The sequence below is a fragment of the Siniperca chuatsi genome, linkage group LG10 (genome assembly GCF_020085105.1).
Source record: "Siniperca chuatsi isolate FFG_IHB_CAS linkage group LG10, ASM2008510v1, whole genome shotgun sequence".
Taxonomy (NCBI): Eukaryota; Metazoa; Chordata; class Actinopteri; order Centrarchiformes; family Sinipercidae; genus Siniperca; species Siniperca chuatsi.
Genome location: NC_058051.1, coordinates 27,871,744 through 27,892,391, shown reverse-complemented (window position 1 = coordinate 27,892,391; position 20,648 = coordinate 27,871,744). Strand labels below are relative to the sequence as shown.

The following is a 20,648-nucleotide window of genomic DNA, read 5'->3' as shown; positions in this document are numbered from 1 at the left end:
ATATGTGGGTATGGCAAAAATAAATACAACTAAAACAATATCCAACAGCAAATATAAATAAAACTTTAAATAAAACAAACTACAACAATATAAAAAAAGAGATACAAGACAAAATATACATGTTATTAAGGTCAGAATGTCAACTCATGAATGACATTAGCAATCAAGATGCTGGGAAAGGATCAATTCTCCAGATAATAAAGGGAAACCAGATTCTATTATATTGTTTAAGTGGTCCATTTAAAGTGAATCAATTTGACACATCATGACCTTTGATCCATTGTATAAAAGGAGGAGGGCAGGAAGCTTTCCGCCTCCATCTTTCTTGTGAAATACTGAATAGTTATTCCTCTTCGGGTCTCTTGAAACTACCAATTAAACACTTTTTAAGCAGCAAAAAACATGAAAACCTGTTACGTGTGGTACAGATTTTAATAAACTGTGTCATACCTGGATCCGATATCTAGAGTCGCATGTAATTTATAAATGTTATATTTAACCTTTTTATATATATATATATATATATATATATATATATATATATATATATATATATATATATATATATATATATATATATATATATATATATATATATATATATATATATATATATATATATATATATATATATATAATTAATTATAATTTGAACAACTTATCTTTTTAGCATTCAGTAATGTGAATTTCCAGTCATGCTTATTGTACTCGAAATGTCTAATTCCCATGAGCACTTGCTGGCATTAGTCGGGAGATTTCCCCAGTTGATGATTTCCTTTTATAAAAATAACTTTAATAAGCTTTTTTTTATGAACAAAGACAGATTTTTAAGTAGTAATTCTTCTTGAAAACCAATTTCTAGCTCATCTTTATACTCAGAGAGTTGATATAACTGCGTATTTGTAAATATCTACTCCATCATCATCTGACTTATATTATTTTTATATTATTTATATTTATAGGTTGGGGGGGGGGGGGAAAGAAAGGAACAAGATCCCATCATCTGTGTTTTTATGTATTTTGTCAAATAATTGGCTTTTTTTAAATTTTGTTTTTATATAAATGGTGTCAGGTGCGTGTAGCCAAAATGAACAGCCCCATCTCTGAGAATAACTGCCATACTTTTTTTACCATACTGTGCAAACTGTGTCTCTCTTTAAAAGCTAAATTGGACAGTAACAGCGATTCACAACCCATTGTTTCTAAACTGGTAAATATTGCTTGGAGTCCTTTAGTGTCCCCCCCCATATGCCTCATTTGGGAGGCCCAGTGGTAGTGTACAAAGACAGCAACAGAGGGACCCCTATTAGTAGGGGTAATTGCAAATTTGCCACCTTGAATCGCTGTCTTCTGTTATTCCATTAACAACCACATAAACATCTATGCAGATATGGAGCTCCAAAGTCTACCTTTTTAGGCATTTTAATCCTGTTTAAACTGTTTAGGCTGTTGCTCAGGCTGATACAGGACTTCACTGAAGCACAAGTGAGACAAAGATCTTTTCTTGAGATAAAACTTTTCTTAGACAATCGAGCCTAGATTGTTTTTAAAAGCAGAGGTGGACAAAACATTGAATCCACTTGTCAATTCCTGTGCCTCCTCTGCGTGACGAAGCGTGGGCTGAAGATTTTCCATCCAGATTTACTGTAACACATGAAATCATCCAGTGTTTTTTGGATATTTCCTGGGTGTGTACAGCAGGGTAAGGCAGGACCAGCTGCTTCTTACTTGGTCGCAGTTTTTGATGATTGGGAGAACATTTTATCATCATATATTCACCTTTTATGTCCCCCAACTTGTCTCCCTCCTCCTCAGGTACCAGATGGCAGCAGAGGAGGGCAATGCAGAGAAGAAGAAAACGGTAGGTACCATATTCAATATGAAATATGTCCGGTATTTGCACAGATTCACTCCTTATTCAGTATTCAGATCCTTTACTCAAGTAAAAGCATCAATACTACAATACTAAATTACAAGACCTGCATTCATTTGACTGCAGTAAAGTAAAATGTACTTAAGATATCAAAAGTAGAAGTACTCATTGTGCAGACTGGGAGCTCTGTAATATTACAACCTAAAAAAAAAAGGAGCCAGAGTCCTGAAAGGCGATATTTATTAACATTTTTTTTTACCTGACTCCTGGGACTCCATATTAATCACATTAGTGATTCATTAAAATGTAAGCAGCATTTTAATGTAGCTGTTTTTGAAGAGGAGTTAATTTGAGCTACTTTTTATAAGCTGTTGGGTATTTCAAAGACCCTGCACACCCAAAGTCCACCCCCGCAGGTATTTTAACTTCTACCTGATAAGAAGACATGCACAGACTGGGCTTCATTGACATCATCACTCACTTTCCTGTTGAGACAAGTTACAACTTTATCATTCTTATTACTACATGGACCTGTAGTTATGTAATAATGCATCAAATTTTATAAGCTGATCGTGTGTTTTGCATGTAAAATCAAAGTAACTAGTATTTATAGCTTTCAGATAAATGTAGGGGAGTAAAAGGTACAATATGTGCCTCTGTAGTGGAGTGTAAAGTAACATAAAATAGAAATACTCAAGTAAAGTAGCTCAAACTTGTACTTAAGTACAGTACTTGAGTAAATCTACCTCATGCTCTTGCTCTTACTGGTACTCACATGCTTTATAGAGTTGCTAGCACACCTGTCGATCCACATGCTGCGGTTTTAAAGCTTAAAAAAAAAAAAAGCTTTATTTAGAGACATTAATCTTAAGGTGAGGCATCTGTTGCTCAACGCTGAGCAGCATCTCCACACACACACACACACACACACACACTCCAGCAGCACAAGCCGTCGAGCCATATTAGCATGTGCTGTCATGCAGCAGTGGTAACGAGACTCCTCCGTCCCACCTGATCTGTGTGGGAGGGCTTGTTAGTGCAAGACACTGTCACTGTGGGGGGGAGAGCACAGCAGGGAGGGTGCAGGGTCAGAAAGCTTCTTTACAATCTCAGGTAGGTGTGTTGCTCTTCCTTTTTTTTTTTTTTTTTTTTTTTTTTTTTTTTTTTTTTTTTTTTTTTTTTGCACCGCCACATCCTTCTTGGTTATTGGTATAATTTTAATTAAAGGAACTCAATCGTGGATAAGAGCTTTTTAGCCTTTTGGTGCATTCAGTGTTTGGATTCTGTATTTTTATAGTTCTTTTAATGTTTTATCAGAATCAGAAATACTTTATTGATCCCCGAAGGGAAACTCTGTTACAGCAGCTCGCCTTTACGTGAGTGCACACAGGGGAAAGTACTAGCAGAAAACATACTACAATACACTATAAAAGGTATACTATACATACTATACACTACATTAGGAAGTTTTAAAACTCCCTTTGTTTTCTAGTGGAAGTTTACCTGTTGTTGTGTTAATTTTTTCTCTTATACTGCCAGTTACATCCCAGTTATTTTTGTTGCAGCCCTTTTTATGCAGGAATTTTCTCTTACAAAGGTTTTGCGTTCTTTTAAGTTGATTTTTAGCAACGTCTGTCATCTGTTCAGTCCACCACTTTGGTCCAGTCTGAAATATCTCAACAACTATTGAATATATTGCCTTGACATTTTGTACAGACATTCATGATCCCCAGAGGATGAATCCTAATGACTTTGGTGACCCCCTGATTTTGTTTCCTCTAGCGCCACCATGAGGTCAAAATCTCAATTGAGTCATATCCTGTAAATCTAACGATATTCCCATCAGCCTGTTTTGTCTTTGGTGCTAATTAGCAAATGTTAGCATGCTAACACGCTAAACTAAGATGGTGAACATTATACCTGCTAAACATCAGCATGTTAGCATTGTCATTGTGAGCATGTTAGCATGCTGACTTTAGCATTTAGCTATGTACAGCCTCACAAAGCGGCTAGCATGGCTGACTCTGCTTCTTGCCGCTGGTTACTTACCAGTTATTTTTAATGCACATTATGCAGAACTTTTCCTTTATGTAATATTTTATATATTTTGAACTGGGTAGGGTTTTTCTATGTTGTCACTCCTGGAAATTAATTTGTTCTGTTGCAATTCTCTGGCATCCATCATCCTGTTCCAGTAGAAAAAGTAAAGGGAGTATAAGGCAGGAAAGAGAGTCGGAGGTCTTCCTGGTGAATTCAATCCCTAAAGTAAACATTAGATAGAGAACAGTCAAGAAGGCTTATCAGAAGATTATTATTTATCCAGGTTTAGTCGTTGTGGAAAGTTTAGGTTTCCAACACTCTCTCCCTTTACCCTTTTTCTAATTTCCTGGACTTATTTTCCCTCTCTCCCTCACTGACTGTCTCTGTTTCTGATTTTCTCTCCCTCCCCGCCCCTCACCCCCTTCACTCCCTCTCTGTTTCCTTCCCTCTGTGTTGTAGGGGGTGGGCTAGTTACTTCATGCTGCTCTGATCACTTCTCAAGACTCTCACATCTGGGTCAGCTTGTAGCATTTCCAGCCGGCCAGCAGACACACTCAACACACACACACACACACACGAACACAAAACGCCAACTGGACAGCCGGGTCATCAGCCTCTCTCTCAGGTTTTTACTCTCTACTTTGGCAGTTTTTCCAGAGTTTTTCCAGCTCTGTCGCTTTCTGTTCTGCATCCAGCAGATCCAGGTTTATAGATGTGCATGCTGAGCTGCTTACGGCTCTTTGTCTTTCTGTGCAGTTGTTTCTGTTACTGTCTTTTTTCCTTCTCGCGTAGCTGAAAGTGTTTGCTTGCATGAATGCTAACATGTAGTTTAACGTGTGTGTGTGTGGACAGTATTATATTTAGTGTTTTTTAGCTTAATTCAGCAATTGGAGGATCAGATGGCGTCAGTCCAACATTGAGGGATGCTAGCTGCTCTCTGAATCTGAGTTTAGTTTGCTCAATGAATTCCCCCAGTGTGAGTGTTCCCCACCAAAGCCTTAGAAACAATGAGTCATCACATTTAAAGTGTTGATGTGTGACTGTTTGTGTGGCTGGCAGTTTATCTTCTCTGACTTCTCACTCCTCTGTTCGAATACTCGTGCATCCACTGTCTTTTTTTTTTTTATGTGCTCATATGCTGTGATAGACATCAAACTACAGCTATTCAGACGATTTTTAAGTGATGGACAGAAAATTAATCAACTGTTTTTTACTATAACTTATGTCAAAGTTAACTGAATATCTCTTGGTTTTGGACTGCAACTTGAGGACCTCATCTTGAGTCTCAGGGATGTTGTAATGGATGCCTTTTTTTCACATTTTAGACACATTTTTGATTGACTTTTATGCTTAAATTAATGTTTTATTTGGTCCTAAATCCATAAATGGACACTGACACAAAATCAGTTACTGGCCTCTTTTGTCATGTAGATCTACAACCTGTTGAGTTAGAGCTGAAATGATTATTTGATTCATTGTTTGTTTAGACAGAAAATTGATTGAAAAATGACTTCGGCTTCTCAAATGAGTGAGAATTTGAAGCCTCGTGATAGTTAACTGAATATCTTTGGACTTTTTTAACTACACTAACACCGTCCTGCTGCCCCAAACACTCACTAGAGCACCAAATGTGAATTAATCCGCCGCAGAAAATAGTCCCAAACAAATGCACCATTTATTTATGAGCAACTTTGAAAGATTTAGGTCTTCAGTAGGAATGACTGGGCTTGGGGCTGATTGCCACAGACTGGGGATGTCTGATTGTATTGAGAGACAGACTAACACATTGTTGGTTTTGGTATTTTTCATGAGATTTGGTGATTTTTAAAAAAAAAAAAAATAATAATCCAGAATAATGCCAGCCTAACAACCCAGGATTAAAATGCATTTTGGGTCTCGGACTGAATCGGCTCTTAGTGTAAATAACAGCTGAGTGCTTATGTTTCTCTGCAGGTTGAAGAACCTCTACCCTCAAGCCTGCGCAGCGGGAATCTGAGTGTTTTAAAGAAACGCTGGGAACAACAGCAGCAGCCGTCGAGCCACAGAGCCCAACCTCAAGCCACACCCTGCAGCCCTGCTGACCCTCAGACCCACATCAGTCAATCAACAGGCCCCAAACCTAGACCCACGTTACAGACCGAGAATCAGTCAGACACCTCACAAGACCAGGATACAGAGCTGGAGACGCAGGCTCACTTCATGGACATGGAGGCGAAACCCCGCAGATATTCAGAAGGGCACGAGGGAGCAGCAGCAGCTGAAGTGCCTGACTCCGAAAAGCCCAGTGTTCCTCTCAACAGCCTCAAGATGATGTTTGAGAAGGGAGAGAAGCTGACGGACAAGGCAAGTCTCTTCTTTTCAGTGATGGTGACCTGCAGATTTTGTCCTAATCTCTTACTGTCATGTGTAAACTGGATCAAGTGCTTTCATTAGATCTAAGCAGTCTGATTTTGCTTTTTCGTGTGTGAGACTTCTGCTGGTCATGTTTAATAATATGGAGTCAAAAGTTAATGACGTGTAAGTTGGAAGCCCGCATAGGAGGTCAGCTGAAACTTTCTTTCGTTTCATCTCAGACAGAACAGGATCACGATTTAGTTTAAGTATAAAATAAAAAGTCTGCTTGTTCTCAGAGGTCAGATCCCTCCAGTGCTGTCATGCTGTTAGTCACATGGTGCAGCCTCACTTCACCATCCCTCATCTCAACACACACACACACACACACTCAGCTGACGAGTGCGTCAGGGACCAGAGCTCTGCTTCATTCGCCCCGGGCAGCTAAATGTTTTTTTTTTTTTTTTTTTTTTGTAGAGCGTAAAAGTCGAGGCATTTAACGTCCAGTCATGCATTTGCTCGAGGCGTTAAATGTGTAAAATGTAAAGTGCTCATACTCGCGGTGTGACCTGTTAACAACGGTCATGCTGTGTTTCCTCAACACAGAGCAGCCATTTATGACAGGAAGAGAACATTACAAGCCATTAAGAGGCTTTAAGAAGCATACTGATGTTTGTGTGACATAAATCTTTAAAAACATGTCACAAATATAGACACTGTAGTTAAACATTTCTCAAACAGCAACTGTTTGCGACTTAAATGGCTGTGTGTTTACAGATTTACACTGCCCCCAGGTGGCCAAAAAAATCAGTTATTGCAGGTTTAAGTATAATATTCTCCGAGCTTTACTCCACTGAAGGAGGTAAAGGCAAAAGAAATGTAAAAGCAAATATACTTGGCTTTTTTTTTTTTTTTTTTTTTTTTTTTTTTTTTTTTTGTTGAATTTCCTTCTCTGTTTCTTTGACTGGATGCTGTGATACGAGCGGCCTCATTTGAGAAGTTCATTGTGCGGACGACTCCAAGGCAATTCCCCAGGCAAACAGCCACTCCTTAAGAATTTCTGCTCGTCCATTCCTGCATGTTTATCTTATGAGCAGGAACAAGTCTGCCAGATGAACAGGCTCAAACATTACCCATCGCCAATCATGCGTTGATATTTGTAAAGGATAAGGATGATTATGATCTATATTTTTCGTTATTGTCAGCAAATCCCATGAAAAGACCAAAACTAACAGTGTGTTAGCCCGTCTTTTAGTGCTTTTCTGTCTGTGGCTCTCGGCCCCAAGGCCATTGGTTCCTACCTGAAGATGTAAATCTTTAAAAACGTGCCGCAAATATAAAGTTTCATTTTTTACAAAGGCTTAGCAATTTCCAAAAAACAACAAAGCGCTGTAGTTTTTAAAAGGTAGTACTTTGACATTTTGGGAAATGCATTTGTTTCTTGCGAAGAGTTAGATGAGAAGATCGATACCGCTCACATGTCTGTACAGTAAACCTAAAACTGCAGCCGGTTAGCTTAGCATAAAGATTGGAAACAGGGGAACAGCTAGCCTGGCTCTGTCCAAAGGTAACAAAATCCACCTAAAGCTCCCGAATTAACACATTTGTTTAATCTGAACTAAAACCCAAGTGTAAAAATGACAAGTTGTGGTTTTACTGGGAGTTATGTACTGGACAGCCAGGCTAGCAGTTTCCTCTGTGTCCAGTCTTTATGCTAAGCTAACTGGCTGCTGGCTGTAGCGATGTCTTTACTGTTCAGCTATGAGAGAGGTATCCATCTTCTTGGATACACAGACAATACTAGTGTAGGATTAAATCATTTTTTGGTTTTGGTCTTTTTATGGGATTCGTTGAGAATAAGAAATACAGAATATCACCAGATTTATGCTTTTTAAAACTTAGGTCGTTTTTTGTTGAGATTTCATGGGATCCAGTACCAACAAAGGAGTGGTTCTTGGCAAAAAAGAGACATGTAGTCAGAAAACACAAGAAAATGTGCTGTTCTAACAAAGACTTTGCTTTCAACTCAACACTGACCTCCTATGTGGGATTTCAAAAAGTGAGATCAAGGAGCGCTGCGGGAGGTTCGAGGGATTTGGCGAGTCTTTTTATTGCATGTTGCATAGTTGTCTTACCAAAGGAGGAATTGTTTAGGGAAATCCTCGAGCAGTAATACAAAATCTATACAGTTCTGTCGACACAGAGTCGAGGGAGCTTTACAATAGCGTCCACTGTATAGCTGAGGCCGGCCTTCTGCTTCTCTTTTGTTGAGCTCCCGTTCACAGGGCAGATGATGTAATGGTGCAGGCTCATGACTGTAGACAGCTGATCTGCGCCTCTTCAGACCGTCTCCCCTAAGGCCGTCACTGCTCCCCTCCTCCCCTCATCAATCATTCCTGTTGTCCACTTCGCTGCTCCTCAGCCCTCCGTCCAGCTCTTCTCGGTTTTCTCTCTCAACCCTCCTCCTCCTCCTCCACTTCATCAGAGACCTCTCCTTTTTTGTTTCAGCCATGCTAGCAGCATGTCTCTAGGGATGGCTCTCTCGGTCGGTCCAGGACTGAAATGTCTGAAAAACTATTTGATGGATTGCTGTGAAATTTTCTACAGTTATTCATGTTCCCCAGAGGATGTATCCTAATGACTTTGGTGATCTCCTGACTTCTCTTTTAGCGCCATCATCAGGTCGAAATTTTCTAAATCTGTCCAATACTTTGGTTTATGACCAAAGACCTTCAAAACTAACTACAGTCTAGTGCTAATTAGCAAATGTTAGCATGCTAATATGCTAAACTAACATAGTAAACACTATACCTCCAAAACATTAGTATGTTAGCATTGTCATTGTGAGAATGTTAGTATGCTATGTTAGCATTTAGCTGAAAGTGCAGCCTCACAAAGCCGCTAGCATGGCTGTAGGCTCTTAGTGTTGTTATATATCTCACCCCAGCCCGTATCTAAATAACCCCCTCCCCATTCACTCCCCTCCGCGGGCCGGGGCGAAGCATGCCGTCATGAGGCACTCTGAAATTAATTGACCCTCACCCTGCTGGCCTAGCAAACCAACCCCTCCCTCCCACACACTCGCACAGCCCCACCTATCCTCCCTCTCTCTCTCTCTCCCTCCCTCCTTTACTCCCACTGTCACCCCCCTGCACCAGCTGCTCCTCCATCACCCTCCTGTCCCAAATGACTCCACCCTGTTCATCCGCCGCTTTATTCTGAGGCTGGGGGAGCGTGACACAGTCCAAAAAAACTGCACACACACACCCCCTTAACCATCTGTAACACCATGGCACACTTTGCCTCCCCTCCTGTCATCATCCCCACCTTCATCCGGCCGCACCCCCCTTTTGAACACCTGCTCCCTGTCTCCTTTCCTATTCCCACCCAGTCTATGTTCCCTCCTCCTCCCCTAAACCATCTCCAGAGGCCCTACCCCACATCTCCCCCCTATCATAAGCCAGATTGGGCTGCTCTGCTCAGTCTGTGCCTCTCTCTCCTCTGGTGCCTCACTGCTGGATTCAGTCATACGATCAAACTCCGTCCGAACTGGCGTCACCTTGGCCTCTCCGCTGACTCTTTATCCCCTGTGGTCTTTTCTCCGTTTTGCCTTCACGAGAGGTAGCTATGGTGTTTCACTCAGACGTTCATATAGTGTTTCGTGCTTTCTTTGTTGCGCCTCTGAACAGGCGCTGGCTTCACTGCCCTGAGACACACGGTCTACTTTTACTTTTTCTGTCTGTTTCTTTTGACTCCTCTGTCAGATTCACTGCAGATGAAAGAAGCCTTTTAGACGACACGGCTGCAAAGTGTCTGTAATGAAAACAGCTTCTCAAAGGCCACTTCATGGGCTAACTTTATCAGTGGGTCCTTTTCAACTGTGTCAGCTCACTTTGAACAGTATTCTTGTGTTGCCTGGGTTGGGTATATTACCTTGTTTAAAGCCATTAACTCATGCTGTAGCTACCTTCCTTTTCTGTCTTTGTTTTGTTTAATGTAAGAACAGGGTATTGTCTTTGATAAACTGTGTGTGTGTGTGTGTGTGTGAGAGAGAGAGAGAGAGGTGGGTTCAGGGACAGGGTGGAGTCATGAGGGGAACTGCAAGTCAGTCTGAATGAGCGCTTTAATAGTATCAGGATTAGCGGCAGATTCTTTTGTCTAGCCCGCTGATCCATCCTCCTGAGACCCGGCCTGGTCTCGTATGGCCCGGCTGCTTGTTTACATCCCGCTAACCCCCACATGTTTACACCCCCTCCTCATGGACGGACGGACACACACACACACACACCAGTCTCAGATACCCCCTCTCCTTCAAAGCTGCACCTCCAGTCTCTGGAAGATAATCCACCCTCGGGGATAGAGCCATTGTTATGATGGTGATGGTTTCTTTTGTTGTGATTTGACTCTGTTGTCTAATGCCAGAGACAAGCCCACTTACTCGTTTGTGTTCCAGTTACGATTCTGTGTGTGTGTGTGTGTGTGTGTTATCATACATATATATTATTTATGATTAACTCACTCCTGACTCAGACTCTCAGATTTGGCAGACTCGGCCTCAGATGACCTCATCTGTGATAGTCTGGCTCATCATACTCACCTCCATAAAAGGATAAAGGTTTAGTGCAGTGCTCTAAGATTTAAAAATAAAGTTTAAAGCTGCTATAATCAATAGTTTTTATATTAACAATGGATCAAATGACTACATTTCTGTGTAAAGCCACAACTTTACTGTTTTGGTTCACTCTCAGCGCTCTCGATACGTCGTTTTTGGCCACAGAGGTCAGCTGTTTTCAGCTAAAAAAGCTCTAATAACCCACTGTATCCTACCTGCTCAGCACTAAACAGCAGCAGTCACAGTTGGAGACTAGCTGGTGAAGTTAGTGGAGCATTTAGCAGCTAATGAGACAGATATATTTCTCAGGAGTTGGAAGAGACCAAAAACGAAGCTAAGAAGAGAGTGAATATTGGACTTATATTCATCAGATGAACACAAACATGACTTCAGATGAATGCTAATGTTTCTCTGTAACTGCTGGATGTGTAAATAAGCAACTGTTTGCTAACAAGTTCACCATATCAACTTAAAAGGTGATATGTTAGTGTTTACAGCTTGTTGTGGAGCCTTCAAGTGGCCAGTAATCAGTTATTGCAGGTTTAAGTTATCGGTTCAGTACTAAATTTAGTCACTCAAAGGTTTTGACTCCAGTAAATTAGATACAGGTGTCATTTTGCATACACACAAATAGTCCTGGGTGTAATTTAAAGGATAAGGCTGGTCATATTCTGTATTTTTCATATTCACATGAAAACCAATGTGTTAGTCCGTCTCACCATATTTTTCTCCGTCCCCTCTCTGTGGCTCTCATCCCCGAGCTCATTGGTTCCTACTGACAACATAAATCTTTAAAAATGTGTCACAAGTACATGTCTCAATGTTTTTTTTTGTTTTTTTTTAAAAGGCTTAATAAAAGCCTTAAACAGCTGGACTCCTCTAGTTTTTAGCAAACGTTACTCAAACATAAGGAAATAGTGTATTTGTTGGGGACTTTTATTCAGCGGAGGATTAATACACATTTGGTGCTCTGAGTTTTTCCGGTAATAGGATGGTGTATGTCGGATTGACTCAAAATAAACTACATGTAATGAAGAAACATGTCACCCAGTGCAACAGTGTGCAAATTTTTTGTTTTTAATCGTTTTTGGATAACAACTCATCTTCTACCTCTGTGCCACAGAGCTATCTTTATTTATTTTTTATTTTTTTTCATGTGATTTGTTGACAATAAGAGAAAAATAGAATATCACCAGACTTATCCTTTTTAAAATTTTAGATTATTTTTGTGTATGTAAAATGACATCTGGGTGTATTTTTATGAGAGAAGCCAAACATGCAGTGAGTAATAACTTGTCTGAACCGTACTTGTTTTTCCAGCGTTCACCTCTGCTTTGTTTGTTCTCGTGAAATCTTTCCCAACTTTTTACTTGCTGAAGCCTGTCAGCGCTCGGTGGGCCAGAAAACAACCTGGCACTGAATCTGTAGTGTATACACAGAAGGAATTGAACAGGTGTTGGATCTAAGATGCAGGCGAGTCATTTGCGGTTCTCATAGGCTGAACGCTAAATGTGTAGAAGCGTCATAGTCTGACCTATTGTGTAAGCTGTACTTTTAATCGACTGGAGGAGAACCATGTGTGTCCTCATGTTGGAAGGAGGCACTGGCATGAGTGTCGGGGGGGGTGGGGGTGGCTTGACTGCTACTGGAGAGTTGAGACTTGTTGGCTAATGTGATTTCGCCAGATCAGCAAAATATATTCCTTTTTAATAATAAAGCTCCCTTTTTTTTATTTTGGGGGTTGACGGCAACAGCTCTCAGCCTGGCATTCAATATTTAATGATCTGTTTAGTCCGAGACTGACCGGGTACACATCCATGACACACTTCAGGTCCCGAGGCAGAGATTTTAAGAAGATATGCTGGTTGAATTATATTTTCATAGTTTCCAGGTTTATAAATGGAAGGTCTGAACTTGAGTGTAAAACCACAGCAGAGAAATGATCCGTTTAGTTTTGGCTGGCGGCTGTTGACAGACGGGGTGTCTGTCTGAGTCTCCGTCTCTCTGAGCTTATTAGGGGATTAAAGTGGTTTGGACTGGATGAACACACACACACACACGTCTTTACGTCTGTGATTCTCTTTTGTCTTTGCATTTCCTTCTACGCTTTGATCTTCCTGATGGGCCTGTTTGCTCGACTGGCCGAAACATGTGAGCGTCAGATGTGCTGTAGTGTTTGCAGAGGTCATGCTGGACACATTGAAGCTGGGGTTGTTGTTTTTTACTTGCCTTGTGTGTGGGTTTTTTTCTACACCTCTGACTGTCTGTGTATGTTTTTTGTGTTTTTTGCAGGTTTCCAGAGAGCAAACAAGCAGAGGTAATACTGCCAACATGGACCAAGGACTAGGAGGTACATATTTCTTTCAAGGATTTCTTGGCAATTTTATGACTTTTATGTATTAGAGATGAAAGAACTGAGTAATGTGAAAAGGGTCGTTTGTAGTAATGAACCCAAAAAGAATTATCACCTGACTCTGCAGTTCCCCTCGGCTCTACGTAGCATTTTAGCATCTTTGAGCTCATTGTTTTGGTTTTACGGCCTGCAACGTTAATGTTTTGGTTCACTTTCTTCACCAGCTAGTCTCTAACAGTGTCTGTCTGCTGTTTGCTGCTGTGCGGGTAGTGTACAGTGGGTTTTATCAGATTTCTTTGCTGAAAACAGCTGCCTGCTGCGTCTGGAAACTAGAGTGAAGGCAGGAAAATCAAAACTACGAGCTGAAAGTCGCTAAAAAAAAGCTCTGTAGAGCAGAAGAGTCTGGTGATAACTGTGGCTTCATGACTACGAGCAACCCCTTTCACATACAAGTAGTCCTGTGATCCATTGTTAACAAAATATTGACGTTATAGCTGCTTTTTAAAAACAAATGTAAAGACAAATACACATTATGTCAAAGGCAAAAGCATCCACTGCTCTAATGGTTTCACATATACAAAGCCTTTGTTCGAGTCACTTTATCTGCACATTCAGTCAGTCACAAACAATGTCCTCCTAAACGCCGAGTGTCGTCCTGCCTTCCTCTGGATGGATTACATCCTTGTGACACAGATGGACGTAGAACCCCTGTGATCAGCAGACGGGAAGAGACAAACCCCTGTTTCCCCCCTCCACACTGCAGACGACTCCTGACCTCGTGTTCCCGTCCACTGCATGACTAACCAGCACATTCTGCACTCCCTCTGAACTGGGATGGGTGGGGGGGAAAATCCTAAACGGTTGTCGTGTGATGCAGAATTCAGTTCCCAACAATTAATGGACTGCAAAAAAAAGTAGACGCTGTAAAAACTGAATTTGTGCTGCATTTGTGGTTTTGCATGCTACAGTGAGCGAGTAGTTGGAAACAGGGCTGTCACGATCATGACATTTTAGTTGACGATTAATTGTCATTCAAATAACTGCGATTAACGCTTTAATTATCTTTTTTTCTATTAATTTTATGCCACTATTATAGTATAAGCCTAATAATAGTTTAATAATACACATACACCTTTTTGAAGAAGAAAAGCCATTTATTGGCATTGAACACTGGAACGTGTACATGGGGGATATATTTGTCTATTTAAAATATTTAATATTTTAAAGAATACATGACCCTATTTCTAGTAGGTTATTTCACCATTTTAATTCTACTTAACCCCCCCCCACACACACCTGCTTGCCCCACTCCGACTCTTTCTGTTTCTCTCTCCCTGTATGTGTCTGCTCTGTTGACTTTTGTCAGCAGTGTGTTTTTTATAAAGTCGCCCAAAAAAAACAAAACTCACGTTTTGGATTTTTTTTCAATCGCGATTCCGTTTTCACAGCAGCAGGTGAGCGGCATGCGGAGGAGGGCTTGTTGTTAATGATGTCGCCTATCGAAACGATCAAAACCAACATGGTACCACCAATAGGTGCACTTACAGGCTTTTCCTAAACAGCATAAGTAGGAGTTTCTCTGCAGAGCATGTCGTTTTCTCAGATTGGATTTAAAAAAAAAAAAAAATTAAGTTAAAATGGGTCCCAAATACACTTTGGCGGCCGTTAATATACTTGGACGGGCCGCACAGGTATATTAAAGTCTGTGTGAGAAACACTGACGTGGAAATATGACACAGGCCTGTCTGTTAGTTTCATCCAGCTGTTTTTTATACGGGTGAACAAACTATTCTAACGATTATGCAAAATGATCACGGTTAGCTCAAATAACTGCGATCAGGCGATTTATGTAATAATTGCGAGAGAACAAATCTCAGCCGTGATGCGCTTCCAAACAGGGTTAACTGCCCACAAACCTCAAGAAATGAGTTTGCCGCACAAGTGTAAGCTGCTGGGTGTGATGATCTGTGGTTTAAGGTTTAATTATTACATTGTGTGTTGTTGTACCAGATGGAAGTCTTGCAGAGTCCACCCCTCTCCGGGACCGGATGGCCCTCTACCAAGCCGCCATCTCCAAACAGGAAGTCTCTCCCACCTCAGTCAGCGTGAGTACTCCTGTCAATCATCCTCCAAAACAACGTATTCATTCCAGTAGCTTCCTGCAGACATGTTTAACCTACCAAGATATTTAAAGGGCACACCCTTTAGTACGACTCAGCCTGTGAAACAGTTGTATGAAGTCTTCTGTGGCTCGGGAGGAGATTTCTAAGATCTGGGGAAAAAATAACTGTTTGGTGAACGGGTTAATGTGTAGCTACAGAGATGTGGAGGTCGCAAGAACTGTGTGATTGGTCGGCATGGGCTGCTTGTTTCCTCCTACATGTTTTTTATGCCGGTGAAGACGACATCGTTAGAGAAGTTGAGGGGAAAGGCTCAGTAACCTGCTGCTTTTCACTAACACACGTCTAACAGAGATTTCTCCACTGCTCTGCTCAGCGTGATCGTCACACTCTATCACAGCGAATTAAATAAACACGTGGCATCTCGTCGTGCACCTTCGCTATATATCACAAAGTAAATGACAGAATGCGACCACTGTCTAGTGTTGTGGTGGTGATATCAGACAAAACAAAATCAAAACCTGCGCCATAAGTATCTACGGCAGTTCATCTTTATCTCAGCTTGGTCATGGAAATTTCAAATTCTTTAGTATTTTTTTGGGGCATAGTAGACAGCAGAGAGAAGACTCCCTTGGCGCCCCAAGATGTCAAATTCTTAACAGAAAGCCTGCGTTACAAACTGGGGGTGTGGAGTTTGAAAGATGTAGGCGTACCAGGCAGGGAGGGTTTAACAAATGACACTATCAAGCTGCATTATAGGAATTAGGATCCAGTGTTTCTGGATGTGGACCCACATTAGGGACTAAAAGTCAGGATGTCTCGGCCTCTGCTGATTCGATTTTCACTAATCTTTTATTTATTTATTTATTTTTAAATCTGTTGCTTGTGAGTCTCCCAACTTTATGGAAGTGCAAAACACCAAATCGCTTAAGTACTGCTTTAACTTCCAATACTCTACCCACGCACCTGAAATTACTCAAGCTTTCAAGGTGACCGCTTTGTCCTATAGTCAAATCCAATCACCCAAACTAACTCTGGGCTGGAGTTAGCGGCCAAGGTGCATCTGATCACGGTGGCGTACGCAAATAAACCGGCAGCTCAGACGGTCAAATTATCAAGGACGAAAGAGTGTCACGTTAGAAGGAGCTCTGCGGGTGTTTTTTGTATTTTATTACTGAACTTCCTCTCTTGTATCTTGTCCGTCTCTCAGAGCGATCAGCTGGACAGTTTCTGTGGGAAGCAGAAGGAGAACGTTCCTCCGTGCACTCTGGACCTGGTGAGGAGTCTTTACTGCTTCTTCACGCAACACAGTGTCACAGTGCCTTCAGTCGCTGTTCACTTATGTGATTTATGGATGGTTCGTTTGTAAAGCCTACCACGTCGAAATGTGTGACAGTTTGTGATGTAGAACAATTTAGCAACAAAAAAAACCAGGATTGATTTATCTTCTCTTCACATCCTCTCTTTATTGTTCCAGAGTCCAGAGTCTGAACCAAACAGCAGGAAAGGTTTTACCCCAGAGAGCAACGGTAATTGATTTTCCATCTCTTCATATGACTCTAGATGATAGGAATTTTGTCCTAATGAGAACTTGGCAGTTATAACAGTGGATGTTTGGGTGTAGTTAATGGAAAAACTATTTACATTTTAAGAAAGTAGATTATTCAAATATAGAGGATCCAGTCTGTAAGAGTTATCTCGAAATCTACATTAATTTATAAACATTTATCTACTACATACAGTACATTTAGTGCTAATGTTTGCTCTGTTATTCATTTGATAAGAGCAGGAGTCACGTTCATTTCTAAACTACATCCACTGCTTCCTTATTATTTTTTTACTCCTGAGCATCTCCATGTCAATTTATTGTATTAAACATGAAAAGAGCTCCACCTGGTGTTCAGAACACGTCACTACATTTTTACCTATACTGGTCATTTTGTGACCCAACAGGCTCTGCTACTGGCAGCCCTGCATCCTCCAATCAGAGAGACTCTTCTCAGCCCAAGACATCCAAAGTGAGTCCTCACAGAAACACTTTCACTCGGAGAAATACACATTTATGTTTCGTGTGAATGAATGAATGAATTTGCTTTGTGTAATAATTGTGCAGAGCTTCCGCCTGCCGGTGAGGGAGACCTGCGTGTCGTGTCTGAAGACGGTGTATCCTCTGGAGAGGCTGGTGGCCAACCAGCACGTCTACCACAGCTCCTGCTTCCGCTGCTCGCACTGCAACACCAAACTCAGGTGAGGACGACTCAAACAGAATAATGATTTCTAAAAGAGCCGGCGGCAGTAGACTCAATCGGGTATTTACTGAGGATTTGGGGCCAATTTTCAGGCACTTTGGTTACACGCATTTTTTTAAAAGTCTTACCACAGTTCTCTTTTACCAAAATGCAGCTGAACACATTTAATCTAACATCCAAAATGCATTAATGCAACCAAAACACTTCCCACACAACCGGTAGCATTACACTGTGTATGTATTTGTTTTTGCATCAACAAAGATCCCATTAGATCCAAAAAGGAACGGCACTTCTTGACTGCGCTACCTTGTTACAGAAGTTAATCAGAAATGCTGTCAGATGCTTCAGTAGGTTTTATTTTCGTAAACGTATCCAGTAATGCAAAGCAAACGTGTGTGTGTGTGTGTGTGTGTATATATATATATATTCACTGTACATGCATGTATAGGTTAGCCGCAGATATACAAACAACGCTGTCTTCTCATCTACATTACACCTTTATGTCCTCTCTTGCCCGTTTTCCTTTCAGAGGTCTCCCAGGAATTAAATGTGACACTCAGTGTTGTATGTTCCAATTAGCGATTTTATATATTCTTATTTATTTATTAAATTTTTTTTTTTTAGATGTAGCGAATTGTAGTCTAATTATGCGAGACCTGAGTCCGCATCTGCACTTCCTCACACATCAGTGCTAAATATATACGTCCATGTGCTTCGCAGGATTCTCTGCACATAAATTGCAAATTGATAAAAGGATAAATTTGGTCTCTAGTCATGTTAAGTATCTTTGTGCTTGAGGAAATCAGTAGCATTTTATCAAATCTATTTATGATATGTAATTTTCTGTTATGGAAATTTAACTAAATTTCCCACGTTTTCATAGCAGCTTGTTTATTTTCTAATTGCATCTCTCTTTTATTTAATTATTTTTTCTTTTAAATTCCCCTCCGGGCCAGTTTGGCGAACTACGCCTCCCTGCACAACAACGTCTACTGCAAGCCGCACTTCTCCCAGCTCTTCAAGGCCAAGGGCAACTACGACGAGGGCTTCGGCCACCGGCCCCACAAGGAGCTCTGGGAGAGCAAAGGGGAGGGTGGTGAGACCTCGCCTCAGTCCAAGCCGAAGATCCAGAGCCCAGCCCCGTCCTCAGACGTGGACAGCCCCAGTGTGGAGGACTCCCCTCTGGCTAAAGTCAACGTGCTGACAGCCACGATGGAGGCTCTGGGACAGGGATCATCAGAGAAGGCCAACAGACCCACTGAGACCCGCAGGCTGAAAATCTCCTGGCCGCCACGAACAGAGTTGGAGGACTCGACCAACCGCAGTGAAGCCACAGACGGGGGCTCTGCCAGTAAGTCCAGCCGACCCAAGTGGCCCCCAGAGGAGGACTCGGCCCCTGAACAGGCCAGAGAGACATCCTGCCTGCGCCGGAGCTCCTCCCTGAAGGAGCGCAGCCTGCCCTTCACGCTGGCAGGACAAGCCGGCAACGCTCGTGCTCCTGAGGCCAGAAAACAGAGTCCGCCGCCTCCTCCGGTGGAAGACCGACGGATGAGTCCCGAACCCTCCAGCATGGAGCTGCAGCACGGCGGCCCGTCGTCAGACAGCCAAACGCCCACTGAAGACAGCTGTGTGGACGTTCACACCAGCTCAGGAGAGGAGGAACAGGAGGGGGAGATGAAGAGCGAAAACATGCCGCACCACCATCTCACCGAAGAGGAAGACGACACTCTGGATGAACAACCTGGGGGGAGGAGGAGGAGGAGGAGAAGATGGAGGAGGAAGATGGAGGCGTGTTGGAGGAAGAGCTGCTGCCTCTGAAACGGCAGGAGACTCCGACAGACATCTCATCTCCTGAAGGCGAGGTGGAGGCCAGCCGGTCGTCTCAGGATGTGGGCTTCTGGGACAGCGAGGAGGTGGATGACAAGGAGGAGGTGGAGCAGCGGGAGGTGCTGTCGGTGGAGGAAATGATCAAACGAAACCGATACTACGAGGAGGAAGGGGAGGAAGAGGACGCATAAACTGAATGATCTGCTCTTGGCCAACAAGATGGCAGCCATGGACTCTTAGACTTCTTGTCATTCCTTCTCTTTTTCGATGTTTTCTTCTTCTCTTCTTAAAAGAGAGTTGCTGCAGTTTCTAGTGTGAACTCTACTGAACTCTTTATTTTGTGCCTCTTTGAACACTTTTTGAAACCTTTAAAGCCATTCCTACAGGATAGTTTTTACGAGACTGTTGGAGAATGTGTCGCTCTGACATTGTTTGTTTTTTTTTTTAAATGTACAATATTTAAAATTACGCCCCATGTAATTAATATTTTTTAGAACAGAAATGTCCAAAGGTTGTGACACATAGAGAATCAGTTTTATTTTTGTGTACGTGACTTTTGTAATTTTCTATATTCATTGAATGACTCCTAATCTGGATTGCAACTGCTGTTATGAGTACTGATTTTAAATTATACCAAGATGTGGGATTATTACAGATAATGTAGCTTTTGTCACTAATTGGCCTCTTAAATGGAGTCACGTTTTAATAGGAAAGCTAATAGAAGACAAGCTAAAGGCCACACTGTTTTAGAAAAGAGAGCCCAGCCCGTTGATCTGTTACCATTTTAAAATAAATAATGGGTTTGGTTAGTTTCTGACAATTTGTCACTTTTCTTTTCAGTTGCCATTCTGGTATGTACATGTTAAACTTAAAAAAACACACTTATGTTCTTTTTGTTGTCCAATTTCAGGAGTTATAACTGGATCTGAAAAGTACTATGTTTTTAAACCAGGGGACCAAATATCCTAGACTGCTACTGTTTAAATAAATTGTTGTATACACAATGTTTTGTCTGAGTAGCTGATCCTCTGTCAAACACAGCAATATGTTCATGTACCGCTCAGTTTTAAAAATGCTACAGCCATGCTGGCAGCTCTGATTATTTAACCATCTTCATATGATGAAATACAGCCTCAGAGCTGGTCGTGTGGGGATCAAAATGCTGTACATTGACTACATAAAAAAAAGTGGGTTTAATTACATTTAACGACGGTCTTTGGGCCTTATTAGTAAGTGCCAAATC

The 20,648-nt window shown here is 41.5% G+C and overlaps 1 protein-coding gene across 1 annotated transcript in view; it reads left to right on the top strand.

Annotated features, from left to right (window-relative positions):
* Positions 1–20,409, top strand: part of lima1a (LIM domain and actin binding 1a) — a 29,518-nt gene extending 9,109 nt beyond the window's left edge. The window contains 10 exon segments of the mRNA XM_044210072.1: positions 1,816–1,861; positions 5,867–6,256; positions 13,149–13,206; positions 15,220–15,314; positions 16,540–16,605; positions 16,807–16,858; positions 17,283–17,347; positions 17,443–17,576; positions 18,535–19,319; positions 19,322–20,409. Of these exon segments, the coding sequence (XP_044066007.1) occupies positions 1,816–1,861; positions 5,867–6,256; positions 13,149–13,206; positions 15,220–15,314; positions 16,540–16,605; positions 16,807–16,858; positions 17,283–17,347; positions 17,443–17,576; positions 18,535–19,319; positions 19,322–19,596 (1,966 nt within the window). The 3' untranslated portion in view covers positions 19,597–20,409.
* Positions 20,410–20,648: the final 239 nt, after the last annotated feature.